General features: G+C 42.6%; 1 protein-coding gene across 5 annotated transcripts in view; it reads left to right on the top strand.

Annotated features, from left to right (window-relative positions):
• The first annotated feature begins 1,520 nt into the window (after positions 1 to 1,520).
• The window catches only part of POLB (DNA polymerase beta), an 18,833-nt gene continuing 1,976 nt past the window's right edge, over positions 1,521 to 18,377 (top strand). Inside the window, exons 1-15 of one of the 5 annotated variants that reach the window (XM_026863094.1) lie at positions 1,521 to 1,660; positions 1,740 to 1,797; positions 1,902 to 1,968; positions 2,468 to 2,542; positions 3,057 to 3,115; positions 4,570 to 4,619; positions 5,060 to 5,111; positions 6,610 to 6,664; positions 6,748 to 6,820; positions 7,290 to 7,360; positions 8,088 to 8,174; positions 10,180 to 10,244; positions 10,759 to 10,898; positions 11,533 to 11,639; positions 16,605 to 17,062. In XM_026863094.1, the coding sequence (XP_026718895.1) occupies positions 1,600 to 1,660; positions 1,740 to 1,797; positions 1,902 to 1,968; positions 2,468 to 2,542; positions 3,057 to 3,115; positions 4,570 to 4,619; positions 5,060 to 5,111; positions 6,610 to 6,664; positions 6,748 to 6,820; positions 7,290 to 7,360; positions 8,088 to 8,174; positions 10,180 to 10,244; positions 10,759 to 10,898; positions 11,533 to 11,627 (1,008 nt within the window). In that variant the 5' untranslated portion in view covers positions 1,521 to 1,599 and the 3' untranslated portion in view covers positions 11,628 to 11,639; positions 16,605 to 17,062. Of the gene's footprint in view, positions 1,661 to 1,739; positions 1,798 to 1,901; positions 1,969 to 2,467; positions 2,543 to 3,056; positions 3,116 to 4,569; positions 4,620 to 5,059; positions 5,112 to 6,609; positions 6,665 to 6,747; positions 6,821 to 7,289; positions 7,361 to 8,087; positions 8,175 to 10,179; positions 10,245 to 10,758; positions 10,899 to 11,532; positions 11,640 to 13,212; positions 16,161 to 16,604; positions 17,063 to 18,377 lie in introns of those variants that run through there. The other 4 variants (XM_026863095.1, XM_026863092.1, XM_026863093.1 and 1 more) reach the window with 4 other exon arrangements.

The following is an 18,377-nucleotide window of genomic DNA, read 5'->3' as shown; positions in this document are numbered from 1 at the left end:
GAGAGGGGGTCAGAGAGAGAGAGAGATCCCTTTCTTCTCCCCTTCGATTTATACCCACTTTCCTTAGGTCCATCCCTTAGGTCGACCCACAGACCTACGCATCCCATGTATGGGGAGGGGTAAGGTGTTCCATGGGATGATGTAATTAGCATGATCATGACAGCCCTCGTTAGCATATTGAGGGGTATTAACTTTAATATGCATTTCGTGGATAACGAAGCAAAGTTCATTCACCGGACACATGGCCCTTGAATTTTGCCCAGGTGCCCCAGGGCAGAGCCGTCCTGTCTCCACAGGGCTCTCTCCCCCAGATACATCGGGCAGCGTTATCAGCTTCGGCCTCCACAGGATGCACCCTGTGACTCAGAGGTTTGTCTTGGGAGTGTTTGAGGCATTTCTTCAATCAGCCTCAACTTTTGCTTTCCCAGGTTGTTTGTCTTAGTTTCTCACAGGCCTGGTTGCTCTGCTCTCACAGAAGGGTCTGCCATTATTACCACAGACTGCCGCTGGCCAGAGCCCTCCCTCCACAGGGGCTCCTGCAGATGCATCAAGGGCCAGCTTGCCGCCATCCCCACAGGCCCTGGGGATGACCTGGGACTATGGGACAGGCTTCAGTGGAGGTGCAAGAGCTGGGGCCAGGGCACGGTGTGGCTGAGGCTAGAATCAACTCAAGGGGAGCTCTGGCAAGCTGGGGAGGCACCCAGCACCAACCCCTGGGGGACACCCATCTTCTTCCCCTCTGCCTTTGTCCCAGCTCTCAGGTGACTCCCTGGGGTTCCCCTGGTCCCAATCACCTCCAGCGGAGCGGAGGCGTGACACAGTGGGCGGCGTGAAGCTTTCTGTCCCACCACTGCCGTGTGACCAGCGGGCAGGAGGGGCCCCCACACCTGCCAAACGGGCCGGCTGGCCTCAGCCCTCCCCCACCACAGGAATCACACCCAGCAAGCCTCACGCTGCGGCAGCAGGAAGGCGGCTCTGGCGGTGCCGCACACCTGTGCGGGGCTGGCGCTGCAGTCCTGCCCTTTGCGCACCGAGCGCCCGCCGGCAGCGTCACGTGGGGTGGCGGCAGCATTTCCTTACCAGGAGGGGCACCGAGCGTGGCCGCACCCCCCACGGGCATCAGAGCATCGCACTTACGGTACTGGCGGGTGGCAGCGTGGGGCACGGGGGCACCTCTGTGTCGCCCACCGGCAGCACCGTGTGGCGTTTGCCAGGCAGCAGCGGTGAGCGGCACACGCTCTCGGGGAACGGGCACGACGCTTGTTAGGGAGCAGCTGGAAGCCCCCAGGAAACCACATGAAAGCGGCAACAAAACTACCCCTGGTGCTGTGTCACAGGGGGCACGGCGGTAGCGATGCCCACCCCGATCAACGCAAACCGAGGTGCCACCGCGCATGCGCAGTGCCGGGACAGCCTGTTCCTGATGACGCCGCGCATGCGCAGTGCCGGGACAGCCTGTTCCTGATGACGCCGCGCATGCGTGTTTTGGGCGCCGCGCATGCGTGCTGCAGGTCCCGGTCGCGATCTGTGACGTCACTACCGGAAGAATCTCGCTTCCATCTCCGAGCCGGGCTCCGCCGCGGTGCCGGTGCCGCGGCCATGAGCAAGCGGAAGGCTCCGCAGGAGAGCCCCAACGAGGGCATCACCGACTTTCTTACCGGTAGGTCTGTTTGTCTCTCTGTCTGTGCGGTGGGTGGGGCCGGGTTGGCCCGGCCGCCCTCACCGGGCCCTCCCCGCAGAATTAGCCAACTACGAGCGCAACGTGAACCGGGCCATCCACAAGTACAACGCGTACAGGTACCGCCTTCCCCTTCCCCCCCGGCGCCCCCGTCTAAGGGCCCAGCCCGCCGCCGGGCGACCGACGCCTTCCGCCGCTGGGCGCTGATCACGCTGTTCCGCAGGAAGGCGGCCTCGGTGATTTCCCGGTACCCTAGCAAGATACGGAGCGGAGCTGAAGCCAAGAAGCTGGTAGGTGCCGGTGTCGCCGGTGGGAGGGCTGGGGGATAACGGGAGCGCCGGGGGGGGCTCCCAGGCAGCACGGGGCTGAGTGTGCCTGTCCTAGCTCCTCTGAGGGATGGGGATGCGGTGTGTCTGCTCTTGGGGTTCCATAGCTGGACCTGGGGACTCCAGCTGTAAAAGGATTCTATTTTGGCAGGTTTCACCTTTGCTCTGGTACTGCTTCCCTAAATTCGGAGAACTTGAGCAGTAATAAAGCCTTGTTCAAAATTATTGCTTTGGGGGAAATTTAAATACAGCCCTTGGATTACATTGTTTATGCTGCTTGTGTTGTACCATTGAATTCTTGCACTTCCTTATGGTCCGTTATTTTATCGTGGTCTTGGTGATCTCACATTTCTTTCATGACTCTTAACTTCTTAGACCTTTTTTTTTTTTTTTCTAGATATAATGGCCTTAGGTAATCTTGAAGTTAACTTGTCTTCTGTCCCTGTTCCACCCCAATATTTAGGATGGAGTAGGTGCTAAAATAGCTGAGAAGATAGATGAGTTCTTATCCACTGGAAAACTACGCAAACTGGAAAAGGTAGGTGGGTTTTGTCCCCTTGTGCTCTATTTCTGGATAGCTGATTTTGTTTATAACTTGGAGAGTAGCCTCCTTGCTTTGTGCAAATTCCGTTGTCGTTTCCTGAACGGACTGATGTCTGGCTTAAAAATGGTGGAGACAGAGTCTATAGCGAGTAGAAAATAGGGAATAAGAAGCTCAGGCAAAACATCAAAACTGTCTGTGAAAATATGTTAGGTTACAGGATCAGCACATGAACGTCTTCTGGGAGCAGTTGAATTCTGACTCTGGAAGGCAGCGGAGTTTTGTGTTTAACCATGCTGTTCACCTTAGCATGAGTAGTTATGTGGTTTTTCAGGCTTAGTACATATGGCATTATTGTAATACATGGTACTATGCTTGGTGCTGCCTTGTGCTGATTTACAGTGAGTCTCCAAAGCAGAATCTGACTGAACTGCTTTATCTTCTCAAGATTTCTTTGTTTATGGCAAATGGAGTAAAGAAGGGCTTGGTTTGTGTTGGTTTGTTTTTGCAGATTCGACAAGATGATACAAGTGCATCTATCAATCTCTTGACACGGGTTACCGGCATTGGGTAAAGTGTGTTAGTTTGTTGGCTTTGGGTTTTTTTTCTTCAGGTTATTTGGTGGAGCTATGAACAAAATTTGGGTGATTGCAAGTAATGAAGAGAATGAGTTTGAGCTGATACTGTAGTGACCGTACTGAGACACTGTAGTTGTGGTGGCACAACTGACTGAGAAGAAAGGGTACAGATAGAATTGTCAGTTACAGACTTTGTGGTAGAGGAGTGGAAGTGGGAATCTCCTGTGTACAAACTGAGAGCAGAAGGAGAAGAGCTTGTCAAGAACAGAATTGTGAAAGACTGAGAAGAGCAAAAGTGAGAAGTCCCTTTGGGACTTTTGGTGGGAAGTTGGGCCCAGTGACAATGGTGCTCTGTCACGTGTTTGTAAAAGGAGAAGTAGAGCCCTGTAATGTAACAAAACCAAATGAAAATCCAAAAAATCACCAGGGCCCTTGTGAAACGTTTGAACCCTTTGAGGCTGAGGGTAGGGAATGTGATTTTTCTCAATTCTGAGGGAAAATGTGCTCAGAGTTTGAGGTTTTACTGGGATTTGAGAATGGTTTTGAGAAATCAGGGTGGGATGCAGAAGGAGAAGGCTGAGTGCAGTCCTGTCTCAGGACAGTGGGAGTTGCCTCCCTTGGTCTGGAGTGCAGCAAGAGATGCAGGGAAGGATAAGAAAGGAAGTAAATGGCAAGTCAAGATCTGTCAATCCTATTGTAACGTAAGAATTTTGTGAGGAAGTGGATTCAAAGTCTTTAAGGGTGGTGGAGTTGTAACCGTGGGATTCCAGAACAGATGGAGAGTAGCTCCCCAAGAAAGGACTGCCCTTCCAGGCTGATGGTTCTCAGCATTTTGAGATATTGGATAGGTATCTGGGCATAACATTACCTGCATGCTCGTCTCAGTTGAAACATTGTTCTTTCCCCAGTGAGTCACGCAGATTAATGAAAAACCCTCAAAGGGGAAAAAGGTTTGGCCATTCACTTGTGTGCTGTGCTTTAGACAAACCCTCCAGCAAAATTGGAGCTGCTACTGCTTTACTGTACTGTAGGTTGCAGACTGGAGCCTCCTTGGGTTTTGTGAAGTGCTAGTCTAAAGACACTTTTGTGTTGCTGTTGCCTTAACCCAGTTCTGAGACTGCTTGTGGTTAAAGTAGTTCTTATCACACATTCAGTATTATTGTCTGAATCAATACTACCTATTTGTTGAGATTTTATTTTTTATGATTATATATTTCTGTATAGTTATATCAACACTAAAAAATGTTCAAGCCAAGCCTTGGATAGCCATCTCTGCCAATTAAAAGTACAAACTGAAAATGTGTATGCTGAAAAGAGGATAAGCATCAGAAGTGACTTCAGTCCTGGCCTTGAAGAACCTAGGTGGTTGTAGTGAATTCTAATGTCCTTTTCAGCATTGTAAGATTCTTGCTGTTCCTGATGGTAGCTTGCCTTATCTCTTTGCAGTCCTGCTGCTGCTAGGAAGTTTGTCGAGGAAGGAATTAAGACTTTAGAAGGTAAATGTAGCTTTGGATCCTTGGGTCATGCTCCAATAATGCTTTTTTTTTTTTTTTGTCAAGCTGCCTCTTCTACAGTGGTACTGTGATAGCAGATATGCCCTATGCTTTAAGGAAAGCATATAAGATGCTAAAGTTAGTGCGTAGGTTAAAGGTGTTACATATGTATCCAAAGTAAAGTGCTTACAGATTACGTGGAAAATAACAGGGTTTTTGGCTTTGAGGTGAATGGTCTGTTGAAGTCTTTATCAGGAAGTGCTCTGTGCATTTGTACTTGTCCTATCAGCTGTTGAGTAGTCAGTTTGAAATCTCTTCCTTTGTGTTTGAGTTTGCTGTTTTCTTGGTACATATTATTTGTGTGCATCATCTTTGTATTGGTGGAAACTTACTGTAAGAATTTTAGGCCTCAAGTAACTTTTTTTTTTCTTTACTTCTTCTAGATCTAAGAAAAAATGAGCACAAGTTGACCCATCACCAGCAAATTGGGTTAAAGTAAGCTTTCTTGGGTGCAAGTGCATGAATTTCTAATGACTCCTTCAGACACCAGGATGTAATGTAAGGTTCTGTTCTCTCTGCATGCTCTACGTGCTTTTCAGCAGTTATCAAGGCTTTTGCTTCATTGAGGTTGAAATTGAGTAGCCTTAGGCTCCATCTGGAAGGGAATTAATTTCAAATTACTTTTTCAGTTAGCTCATGGAGCATCACTTAGCAAGGTTGCAGTGATGTTTCTTGGGAATCTACATAAAAGTTGCCCAGGCTATTTTTTGTTACGTGCTGTGAGCAAGGTAAGACATTTGTATGTCTGAACTTGAGAATGCCGTGCAGAATGTGTGTCTCTCCCTCAGTATTTACCATCTTGAATGCTACTGGCTGAGTGGCCGTTCCAGTGTGCTAGTTCTGGGCGAACTATAGCTGAGTTTTCAAGAAGCTGCAGGTGAACCAAATAAAGCCCTATAAATGAATTGGTTCTGTGTGGGGCCAGCAACAGTGTTTCCACATTAGTGGCGGGGATGTGGAAGTACGCAATCTGGACAAACTGCTTGCTGACGAGTGAGAAGGGTTACGCTGTGATTGTCGCTTTGCCTCTGCACATCTGAGCCCTGTATCCACTGTGCATCCCTGCCTTTGTATGTGAGAGCATTCAAGGGAAAACCTTTTGCTGTTAAATGAGTGTAAGAAAACTCAGCTGACCTGTTTGTGTTGCTCGTGCGCACATTGCCCTTGAGTCTGCTTCCAGCTTTGTGCTCAGATGTTTCAGAACCTCCAGTAAGTGCTGAGCTGAAGAAATGGTTTCAGTGCTCTATGGTGGTCTTTTTGTCCCTAGATCCAGAAGCACTATCTGCAGAGCTTGGGATTGGGGTGGTTGGGCAGTGGGTGTCTGGGAATGTGTGGCTCGGGGGCTGCAGTATCGCTGCCAGTGCCTGCTGGCAATGGTTCTGGTGCTGGAGGGGTGATAAATGTGCCCGCTGGTCAGGTGCATCATCGTTTCACCTGACCTCTTTTCTCCACAGTCAAGCAGTGTGCTGTCAGTCTGTCTTTTACAGCTCTGTGAAAAGATATTAGGAGCTGTATTTGACTTGTGAGCTTCCATTAGCTCTTTCCAGCATAGATCACATCTGATCATGGGTGAGGGACCTGTTCCTCCTGTTTGCTGGACTGAGTTTTGTGAGGAACCTTTTGTGTTTTCAGAGGGCTGTGTAAACATTAACCAAATGGTTATATGGTAATATTACTCCCACCTTGTGGCAGCTCTTCGTACACAGTGGAAATAGTATGCAACGAAACCATCTTCTAAACATTGTCAAACTTGCAGTTGTGAGGTTTTTCTATTGCTTGGCAGACGTTTTCTAAGATGTTTGGTGAGAACAGGGAGGTTTTTGTGATGTGACAGTAACGTAAGTTGTATTCCTTCCTCTGGTACATGTTTAATTGACTAAAATATTAAGATGCTACCCTTGCCACTCTTTCACTTTTATTTTCATATATGCAGATATTTTGAGGATTTTGAGAAGAGAATCCCAAGGGAAGAAATGCTGCAAATGCAGGTAAGAATCTATTTAGAGAGGATGTGAGGTACTGATGTCCAATGAGGCATGCCTCTAAACATGCATCTTTCCTTTTTACATAGGAAATTGTGCTGGAAGAGGTAAAGAAGCTGGACCCAAACTATATTGCTACAGTTTGTGGCAGTTTTAGACGAGGTTGGTACTCTGTGATCTTGTTATGTTTATTTTGGGCTGATAAGCAAGACTTGTTATTACAGATGTTGTTTCTCTAGAGAAGAAGTCTACGCCAGAACCTGGCTTTTTCCTGTGAGTATTGTCTTGACTGGTTAGTTCAGTGATGAAACTCCTGCGTAAATTCTTGCTTCTCCACCCTGCTCCCACAAAGAGTAGTATATTGTAATGTGTGAGTTGTTTGCTTTGTTTTAACATTTGTGCTTTGTTGCCCTACAGTATAGCAAGAAATTCTCGAAATTCTGCAATATGCAGGGATATAAACTTTTTGATGGAAGAACAAGGTTCTCTTTAAGATAGTTATTTTTCAAATACCTTGAATAGTGACTATTTTCTACCAAACATTTATAGGAACAGCTTAGATGGTATTTCACCAATGTTAGTATACTTTGTCATATGCAGAGGGTTTTTTCTTTGCTTCTTACTTGCCTAGGCGCAGAGTCGAGTGGCGATATGGATGTTCTCTTAACCCATCCGAGTTTCACATCTGAGTCGTCCAAACAGGTGTGTTTCTCTGCTACTGTGGGTGGGTACCGTGCATTGCTTCCACGAGGGTATGTTTAAATTCTGAAGATACATAGTCTCGGACTTGCGTTGCAGTTTCTTGCATCTTTTTATTACTGTATAGTAAACTCTTCTATTGGATCACCATGTTTATTTTGAGGAGCTATCACTTGTGAGGTCCATGTGTAATGTTGCGTTCTTCTTGCAGACCTATTTGATACGTTCACTCTTATCCTTCTGTCCCTCCTCTTCACATGCGTGCTTCCCCCACCCTCTCATATTCATGTGCTTTTACAATGTAGAACTGTAATAGCTACCTGCATAAAGTAGGGATTAAAGGTAGAGTAAGTATCTCTTTATGTAGCTGTAATCTTTTGGACGAGAAGCAGATGTCCTCCTGTCCTTATAATCTTTTGGGACTAACTCTGGAGAAGTCATTAATGGCAGTTTCTATTTCTTGTGTTGCTTCTATAGATTAATTGCTTAAAAGTTGAAAACTCAAGCCAAGAAATTAGTTTTATAACTCTGACATGGAGATTTTGGTGGAAATTTTTTTTTACATTGTACAACTATAATTTTATTGTTACATTTTTTCCCCTCTGGTTCAGATGTAATGTACGTTTAATTATAGCGATGTCTCGTACTTATGTGGGCCATTGTTTGGAAAATGGGTAAGATATTCTTGTTATATGTGAAATAATTTCTATTATGTTCTCACTGTTCCTAGTCAAAACTTCTGCGTCAAGTTGTAGAACAACTGGAAAAAGTCCACTTTGTCACAGATATGCTGTCTAAAGGTGACACCAAATTCATGGTAAGGCTGCTTTGGTGGTGAGGGATGTTGATGAGGATTACCTTTCCTGACAGAAGCTAGAATGTATACAAGATATGTTGTTTGGACTGCTGGAGTTGTGATCTTTTTAAATGTGGGGGTGTTTTTATTTCCCCCCTTCCCCCCATTAAAAAATTTCTGTAGTTGACTCTTAGTGAATCTCTCATGGTAAGATTTCAGTATTAGAAAACATTTAGATTAGTGCTGAACCCCACTGACATAAACTTCATCACACAGTGCCAGTTGGATGTCTGTTGTGCTTGATGTTTCCCCAGAACCTTAGCACCACCTTACTACTTCAGTTGCACCACTTTTGTAACTCTGTCCTCAAGATCTTGGAAACGTATCTTTGATTTCAGGCCTATGCTTACCTTGTTTTGTCTAATATGTAATATACTTTTTGTCTCCTTTTTTGTCAATTTTGTTGCAGAGCAGATCTAACAGATAAGCTGCTAGACTCGGCTTGTAATAGGGAATATGTGAGATACCTGAAGAAATTAATGAATTGCAGGAACATTCATTTTGTTAGGTCCCCTGCTCACAGGAGGACTTTTTCTTAAACGTGTGGATTGGGCATTACCTTGCTTCACTTAGATTTCTTTACAGGCCTCGGGCATCCTGGTCTTATAGGCTGGTTAAAAGTTAATTGTAACAGAAGTTTAGAAACATAAGCAATACTGAGTGAAAATGAGGACTGGTTAGTTCTTGTCAGTCGCTGTAGCTGTCTTTATGGAATTCCTTGGAAGCTCGGAGGTCCTGCACGAGGGTTCACCAAAGGTCCATGACGTATGAATTTCTATTCAAGAATCGAGATACTGTTATATTCAGCTAATATTTTGGAAGGCATAAATACTTGAATATATAATACTGCAGTTAAAGATGCTTACTTTCTCAAGATGAAAGGGGGCTGTTGGAGCACTTCCAACTTTTGTTGGTTTGGTTTTGCTTAAAATAAGAGCTAAAAGAAATCTCAGAATTTGTCTTCAGTTTGGTTTGTGTTGCATTCTGAGACAGAATGAAACTTGATGGTGGTTTTTTGGCTTTATCTTTAGGAGGAATGAGGAAGTCACTCTCATTCTTGCCAAATGGTTTAAGTGCAAATACCATATGGGTTGAAAGCCAATTGTAGATCTGTGAGCCAAAAGCAGAGACACTGCATTCCTAGTTTGCGCTCACAGTTCGACAAGCTCATTTTAGTTTGATCGTTTGCTCTGTGTAATCCTGTTGGTCTTAAATAGTTGTGGAACAGCTTCTGTCCTCAAAGTGAAAATTAAGGAAGGAATGTTGTAAAAAGTGAAATACGACTGAAGCTGAGAATCTGGGAAAAGCAAGTCTAAGTCAGGAGATGGACAACGTAACTTTAGAAGTGTAAGAAATGTTAAGTTTTCAAAACAATGCTAATAATAGAAGGAGGAGTCTCAGCGTGAAGCTGCAGTTGGTAATAACGGTTTAGTATATAAACATTTCTCATCATTCCTTACAGTTCATATCCCTCCCCCTTACTGCATTGTCATTTAAGGACATAGACTAGGGAAAAAAGGAAAAGGCTGGTAGGGGAATTGCATGAAGATTACGAAGTAGTTAGAAATTAAGATTGACAGAGGATTCCTCAAGAAAAAAAACTTTTTCTATTAGCTTGAGCTTTGTCTGCATTTTCCATAACCTGTTGATGTTTATGCATATTGAAGAGCCTGATAATGATTAGGGCAGAGGAGTGGGAAATGAGAAGTCCTGTGAACCTTCCTGCTGTAATTACATGCTACATTGAGCTAGTGTAAAATGTATATGCTATATCTTAGCAGTGTAAAATAGTGATTCACAGTATTACGACATCCATCTGTTCTAGTGAAATACTTAATCAGTTCAGAAGGAATTTAACTTTGCTCTCCGGGATGACTGAGGATTGTTTAGGGGTGGGGAGGTAAAGATTGATCTCAAATCTGTTTAATTTCATTTTTAATTTCTTGCTTTCCTTACCTCCTCACAGGGTGTCTGTCAGCTGCCAAATAAAGAAGATGGAACAGCCTATCCGCATAGGAGAATTGATATCCGGTACATGCACGCAACATCTCCCCCCCTTACTGTAGCTCTCTGCTACGTTGTAGGCATTTGCATCGCGTTCTGCATTCAGATCTCTACTTCCACGTTCAGAACATGGCATTTGCTAGGTTTCTAATTCCTTTGCAGTATGAAAGCCACTGTACAACTGCCAGTATCTACAAGAGGTTATTAGTGAGAATGCTGTATTTTAAATCATGACTTTGTATCCGCTTTCAGAATCACGACCTACTTTATCGTACTGCTTTAATTCTTGGCAGGAGTGTGAGCACCGTCATTGTGTAGTGACTGAACAGCAGTAACTTCTGGGTCAGGGTAGATGTGCTGAACCTTTCTTTGATAGGAAATTCATTTCATTCTTGCATCTCTGGCTTGTGGGAAAATCAAATGTGCGGAGGTGCGGAATGTGTGCGCCTAGAACAGTATCTGAATGGTGGACTTACAGATGGCTTGTAACTTTGTTATATCCTTGTGCTAAATCTGTACTTTTCTTCCACTTTTATTCTAGGCTTATCCCCAAAGATCAGTATTACTGTGGTGTGCTGTATTTCACAGGAAGTGATATATTCAATAAGAACATGAGAACACATGCTTTGGAAATGGGCTTCACGATCAATGAGTATACAATCCGTCCCTTGGGTGTCACTGGTCAGTCTGGGCCTTTGCACAGAGTATTCTTTCTAGCTACATGTTACATGCTTTGTGTGATCTTCTCCTCCTTAAATTGGTTTCTTGGTGTACCGGAAATGCTTCTGATAAATACTGTGGTTGATAAAATTTTTTTGTGTCTTTTTTTGTTTTGGACACCATTATATCAGGAAGAGGCACCCTACTTATGTATAGGCAGCACTGTGGCACGAAGTTACCTCTTTGGGCCACCTAATTTACTTAAAGTCTTACTGTCATAAAGATTGTTTTCTCGGTGTCGTGCACGGCACGTATGTGCTTTCCCACTCTTCTAACAAAATATCATGTCCTTCATTTGTTCTGTTTTGGAGGGGGGCTCTATATATATATATATATATATATATTTAGGCATAACTATATATGACTATAAATATATCCAACTGTATAACCACTTGGGCCTAAAGGTCATTAATTACCTTATTTCCTTTGATGCTAATGAGAATCAGTACCTAAACACTGTATGAAAAGGTCTGTGGGGGGTGTTTTGTCTTGGTTTGTCTGTTTTACTTACATCAGTTTTGTCATAATCTTGGAATGCGTTTGGCATTTCAGGATTGTACAGACCTTTCAAATGGCATCTATAATTTGCTTGCAGGAGTTGCTGGGGAGGCCTTACCAGTAGAATGTGAAAAAGACATCTTTGACTATATCCAGTGGAAATACCGAGAGCCGAAGGATCGGAGTGAATAACTGCTTTTCTAGGTTTGTAACCTAGAGAGATGTTTTCATAGCTTCTTATAAACATACAAAGTGCATATTCTTTCTTTGGATGTTAATTGCAAAAAGCATACGTTACTTATTGTTAAAGCAAGTCCATGGGACTAGCGCAGAATGTATAGTGAAGATGTAGCCATGTAAGATCTCGTTTTGATATCTCTCTCCCCTCCCCCTTCCTTAAAGCTGATTAAAACACTGTTTTTAACTGAATGGGCTGCAATACGAGAAAAACCTGTGGGGAAGGTGGTTTGACAGTCAGACCCCTTAGAGAATGCATATTGTATTAGCTTTGGGATTTAGTAAAAAAGCTATCAGACAATAAATCACAGGTTTCTGTTTAACCCCTGAGGAGTAGAAAGTTCTGACATAAAGTCAAAATGTTTCACCTTATTAAATTTCTTGTGGCTTGGTTTGAAGGTGATGGCTGTCAAGCAGAATTAATGCTGTTTTTTTGGTGTCACTGGAAAGTCTTACAAAACAATATTAGCCCTTTATAAAAGGCTGTGTACTTTCATTTGATAATACCTGTGGTGATCAAGCTATTAGGTTTTTTCCTAATAATCTTAGTAGCCCATAGTCACTGCAAATTATCTCATTAAGTAATATGTATGATTATTTTTTTTTTTTTTAAATGCAGCTTGAGTAATTATGTCCGTAGAGTATCTTGGAATGCTCAAATTAATATTTTGCTAATAAAAGCTGCTGACATCAATTGCTTGAGTATTTACAGCATCAGTGTGTAGCAGCAGATGCTTCATAAACAAGGATAGATCAGATTTGGCCATGGCAGTGAATTAGTACTGGCACTGTGCAGTTGAGAAAACTTAAAATAGTTCTGAAACTTCAATATGTGACCACTTTGTTTCATATATATTGGGAGACTAGAAGAATTGTATTAGGAGAGCATTATTTTTATGGTACTGAAGTCCCATAGTTATTGTAAGATTACTCTTGTGGCACTTAGATCTCAGACTCTGTATGTTTATATCTCTCTCTTCAAAAGTATAATTGAACTAAAAATCTATTTCCCACCCTCACAGAGTAGATGAAAGTGTAAAAAACTTAACACTGGTTACACAAAACAATGTATTATGATTCTCCACTAGCCTGCAAACATGTTGAAGCAGGTTTTTCAGAACATGTAAATCAGGCCAGAAAAAAAAAACAGCCCATGTGCTTAGTTGCATAGCAAACTGCTCTGGTATTTTTTTTGCTTTAAAATATATCATTGGAACACCTAAGACTAGCAAGAAATGTGAAAGGCACAGATGTGATAAATTCCAGTGCTGAGGTTGCAGCTCAGCACAGAGTTACAGAATGCAAAGTCGTCACTGCTGGTGCTAATGAAATACTATGCTTTTATGTGACTGTAGAAGAATGAGTGTGACCGACAAGCCAGACATAACTAATGATTTTCCATAGGATTTAAAGTTCAGAATTGGACAAGGATGTTATATTCAAGCTCTGCAATAACTGGAGCAAATGGGAAAAGGAAATGGGGTACATGACTTATTCTTTCGAGCTTTTAAATAAACTAATCTTCTCTTAACTTGCTTAGAGAGAAGTGAGAGGAATCTCCTAGCACTGGGTCAGCCTATGGGACGCACTTGCTTATCGTTCAGGGTTATGGACTGAAATAAATGTAAGGTGTTTAGGTGCTTATGCGTTGTAGGCTGCTGTTTCCTTGGTCGCTGCTGTTAGCTTGTGGAAGAGGAGACCTGAGTTTGTGACACAGTGCACAAGTAACTCTGGATTTGAATGCATGTCCCTTTATACTGCTTTGCATTACTAATATCTCTTAGTCTTTGACAGGCGCTCAGGTGCGATAATTGTGCCGCTGTACTGACTAGTGTTTGATAAGACTAACTGAAGCCACAGTCACAGTGCTGAAAAAGTTCTGGATGTTGTCCAGAAGACAGTGTCACTGAGAACTAACTTGCAGATTCTGGTCTGGAAATGATGTGCACAGTAAAGCCCAGAAGCACAGCCTGAGGTGCAGTGGCAGCTTTCTCCCTCTCGACCTACAAGCAGCATGTGATCTGCCCTTCTGTCCTTTCTTCAGCCACTCTCTATGTTGTCCACAGATTCCTCCTAGCTGCTCTCTCTGTGGCAAATCAATGTTCAGCATGCCCTGGCCGTGGACTAGTGATCTTTTTTTCCCAGCCTCATTCTGGCTTTCTCCTTTTATTCAGCCCTGCATGTCTTCCTGAAATGATTTAAGAGGTCCAGAGCAAATCCTAAAGCTTCCGTGTTTTTCCGTGTAAGGAATACAAAACGTTACACCATCGTACATGCTGAAGTGTGGTTTCTTTTAGACCAGAGCCCTCCCTTGCCAATTCTGAACAAATTTGTGTCTCCTTTGTGGATGTTTCTTACCTGGAAACTAATACTTGTTTGCTGCCTAAGTATTTATTACAAGTTTGGTGAGGTATGCAGTGATTTTGTAGATGTGGAAATTCTTGATGTACATAAAAGGGTTTTTTTCTGCCTCGTCCACACTGTTGTACAGTGTTGTACAGCTCTGCTGTAGAGGCTGCTGTTTTAAAAGCAATGTGCTTTTCTTTTACTAAATAATGTATCTACTGATGTCTTCCCTATAGAGTTTGTCCAAATGAAACTGGCTGCAAAATCTGCTGTTGTGGCTTTTAAAATCACAAGGATGTGTGCTTGTGTAGAGATTGTTCTTATGCAGTTGCCTCTGTCTTTGCTCTTTGTGTCTTTGATTAGAGTCCAGTTGCATATTCTGGAGAGCTTCTTGGAAAAGTCCTCCAGAATAGTTTTTCTATGTATCCATTTCTCCGGTTGGGAAAGCAGGTCCATGAGTGCTTGCGGTTCATATTTTATGCGCGTAGCTCTTAGTGTAATGGATTTTATGAATGGTATGGCAATGAGGTTGACTGCAATTGTCAGACGCTCCCGAGAGCTTTGTACTGCCCAAAGATGACAATAGCAGAAAGCGGTCTGTTTCTTTTCATCTAAGAACATCGCTATGCATATTAACTAGATAACTGCACAATTCTTATAACAGTAATCCCATTCCTCATAACTGAGTCTAAAACAAAAGAATGTTGTCATTGCATGTGACACAAGGTGGAGGTTATGTTTGTAGATGTAGGCTCTTGCCAGGATGCACCTTGGTTTTACTTAGAAAGTAAAGGAAATGCTGATACGGAACAGCACTGTGGGTGTACCTCTGATGCTAATTTAGTGTCAGGGGAGGTAGCTGAGAGCAAATAGCCATGTGTGTCAGAGATGCTGTGGAAGGCAGAGGAGAAATGGCACTGAGTTTCCCTAGAGAGTAGAGAAAGGGGATGAGAATTCTAATGAGAGACTGTGCAGTCTCTGAATAGTACTGCTACTTCATCTTGTGGTGTGTTTGTCTTGATACTTCTGAGAGAAAAATCGACCTATCTTTCTACTGATATTATTAAACATGCAGAGATTTATACCCACGTATTTTTAAAGACGGAAAGATCCATTCTTCATGAAGGTCATAGCCCTATTTTTTATGTAAATATTATTCTTTTTTTTTTTTTCCCTTTTGACATCAAGCCTTGATCCAAAAATGTTGAGTGATGAAGAATAAGCAAAGTCTCTGGGTTTTAGTGTTTTTTTGAAAAATGAAAATAACCAAAAAAACCCAAACACCCAAATTAAATAACATATAAAATTGTCTAATGTAGGCTTTTATCAAACAGCAGTTTAATCTAGCAACAAAAAACTCTGCCTCTGAAGAGACTGCACCTCTTTGCTTGGTTAATCAGCCTTCTGGTAAAGAGATTGAAATTTTGAACTAATGCAGGTATTTTCCTGCTCAGAACTGCATATTAGTCTGCTAGATCTTTATTCTGATTTGTTTCTAGTTCTTTGTATCTTATGTATGTATAGACACCAGAATGAAAAAGCTGGCAACATCCTGGAGTAGTCCTCAAGAATACCATTTTCAACTGCTGTCTGTATCTATCAGTTGCAGTGTTCTATATTTTGTTCAATTTGCTGTTACCCAGAAGACAGGTCTGATTAATTGATGCGTTTCTACCACTCCTATAGAGTCAATCTGTCCTTTTTTGTATGCAAACCTGTGTCAGCTCTGATTTTTATAGCTCGTCTTCAATCATTGTGAAAGGCAATAACTTTTGGATGTGAGAGGAGGTCCCATCAAAATTGCATTACTAGTTGTATCTGGGACAGGGATTCTGTTGGTTAACTAGTTTTAAGTAGTAAACTACTAACTTCAACATATTATAGAGCATCAGCATGGAATATATTGCTGCTAATGTATTTGAATACCTCATAGGAATATAAGGCAAATGTATTACAGGATTGCAACCTTGAAAAGGCAAGACTATTTTATACATGGTCAAATTGACTGTTGCCAATTATGTAACAATTTTCCTGATTTGTTAATGATTAGCTCTTCTATAAGCCTTTATGGGGGCAGAGGGGAGTTTGCATCTATATTGTCAGACTACTTAACCTGACTTGAACTGTAAAACAAAGATGGATGTAATACTGGTTCTTATTTTTATCTGCCTACAGAACAGCTACATTTTTACTTATTCTTATATAATTAGTGTTGATCAGTCTTAGTAATATAGATTATATCTTATACCTTTATTTTATTCTGGTTTTCCTATTGGGAGTTCAGTTCTTTTCTGGCAATGTTCCCCAGCCCTAATGCATGCAGTGGTATGTAAGGTGACTAGAAGTTAATTTGTTACTATGTGAAGTCTTCTGATGCCTCATAGTGAACATACATATAACTGATGTCTTAAATGTTTTCATATATATAGCTGATGTCTTCAATGTTTTCTTCAGTAATCAGTGGGAATAAAGAAAGTGAGACTTCCATCATCGATGTGTAATCCTGTTTGGGTTTTTTTAGCTGTAATTTTAAGAACATCAAAAAGCAGTAACACAAGCTTAACCATGTTTGCAAATGTTTCAGAGGCAGCACACAGCATTGTCCTGATGCATTCTCTGTGATCCTCAACAGGTAGCCCAGAAGACTACTTTGTCTTGGGACTTGAAGAAGAATTTTCTGGACTTGCAGTTACTCTTTAACACTGAATTCTCCTAGGTGGAAGTAAAATGGCTTGTTCGTTTTCCTTGGACTATATAAATACACAATGTGTCTTTCCCACACCACACCACCCCTCACCCCAGCCCCTGTTAACTGGCCCTTAGTCTGTTAGTCTGGGCTCCTTTGTGTTAGAGTTCTTTCTCCCCTCCTCCTGCAGACCTGCACTGCAAACTGTCTGGTAATCACAGGAGGCAACAGCTGCAGACCTTGTGCTTATCATGGGGAATCTGTGTAAATGGACATGTACTAAACTACTGTTCGTACATCCATAACCTTCCGCCCATGGGGTTTATCAGCCATAGTGGCTGCACTGTTCCATCGCTGCCCTTGTTCGGGATGGGCCGTGCCCGTCTTCTGCCTTTGCCTCAGGGCTGTAGTGGCCCTTACACAGGGGTGGAGTTGACGTGCAGCTCCGTGGGCGTGAGGCCCGGGGCAGATGTGTATAAGAGACAGGAAGAATGCAGAGGTAGCCTACTCAGAGTTTCATGCACACACTATAAAGCAATTACGCATATTTTCATAGCGTTAAGCTCAAGGGGTATGAGCTAGGTTTTAAGATGGATCTGAGAACAGATCTCATTTGTCGTCCTCATCTCTCAAATATTTTCCTTCAAGAAAGATAATTAATCTGCCATCACATTTCCAAGTTACACCTCTTCTGGCATTTAAATATTGAAAGATACAGTGCCTAAGAGATGGCTGTATCCATTGCCAACACATCCAAGCTTTGGAACCCTGACTTTTCAGATCCATCTCATTCCAGGACAGTATTCCTGGGATGCTCCATACATTACTTTCACAATTCTGTACTCCGCAGACTGTACAAAGACTGTCTTTAAATGGTTTTGAAGTACCAGGGAAATACAGCCAAGTAACATTCCTTACACACCACAGGGGAGAGGTGGGGGGGAAGATACTCAAGCTAATGCACTACTACAGCAGCACAGCAGTTTTATAACACAGCTAGCCAGTTAACAAAAATACATGATGCAAGTCAGGACACATGCCTGTCCTTTTAAGACATAATTGCTACACACTGCTCTAATGTCACTTCCACAAATTCAGCATAAAGACATCTTAAACCTGCATCAGAACTCTGTCTTCTGATCTTAGGTCAGGTAACTGATTAAAAAGGCTTGATTTGTTTCTCAGACTGAGCAGAGGAGAGATTGTAAAATGTTTTTCTCACAGCCAAAGGGAAAAAAACCTCTGTGCTGTCATATGATCAAAAACCAAAGGATTCTGCCAAGTGTCAGAACTGGATCTGTTTCTAGAAGCAGAAGGCGCACAGTCAGCATCTGCTACCATCAATCTAACTGACTAAACTAGAGAAGTCTCATCAAACCATCTTGTGTAAAAGCATTTGTTGATTTTTTTATAGCTGAAAAATCAAACTCATTCTGGTTCCCTGTCACACTCCAGTCTGAATCAGCAGTCGAGCTCAGCTTCTCATTGACCTTCTAGTTCACAGTGGCTGGCACCTTCAGGCATGCCAAACCACCTGCACTGTATGAAACAATTATAATCAATAGGCACAGGAAATACACCCAAAACATTTCTGTACAATAACAATCAGATGTCCTATTAGTACCCAAGTACAAATTAGATCTCTCACTTTGTTCCTAACCCCATCTCCATCC

Source organism: Athene cunicularia, assembly GCF_003259725.1.
Source record: "Athene cunicularia isolate RWA chromosome 22 unlocalized genomic scaffold, athCun1 chr22_part1, whole genome shotgun sequence".
Taxonomy (NCBI): domain Eukaryota; kingdom Metazoa; phylum Chordata; class Aves; order Strigiformes; family Strigidae; genus Athene; species Athene cunicularia.
The sequence above is the reverse complement of the archived record's forward strand: the minus strand, read 5'-3'. Positions and strand labels throughout refer to the sequence as shown.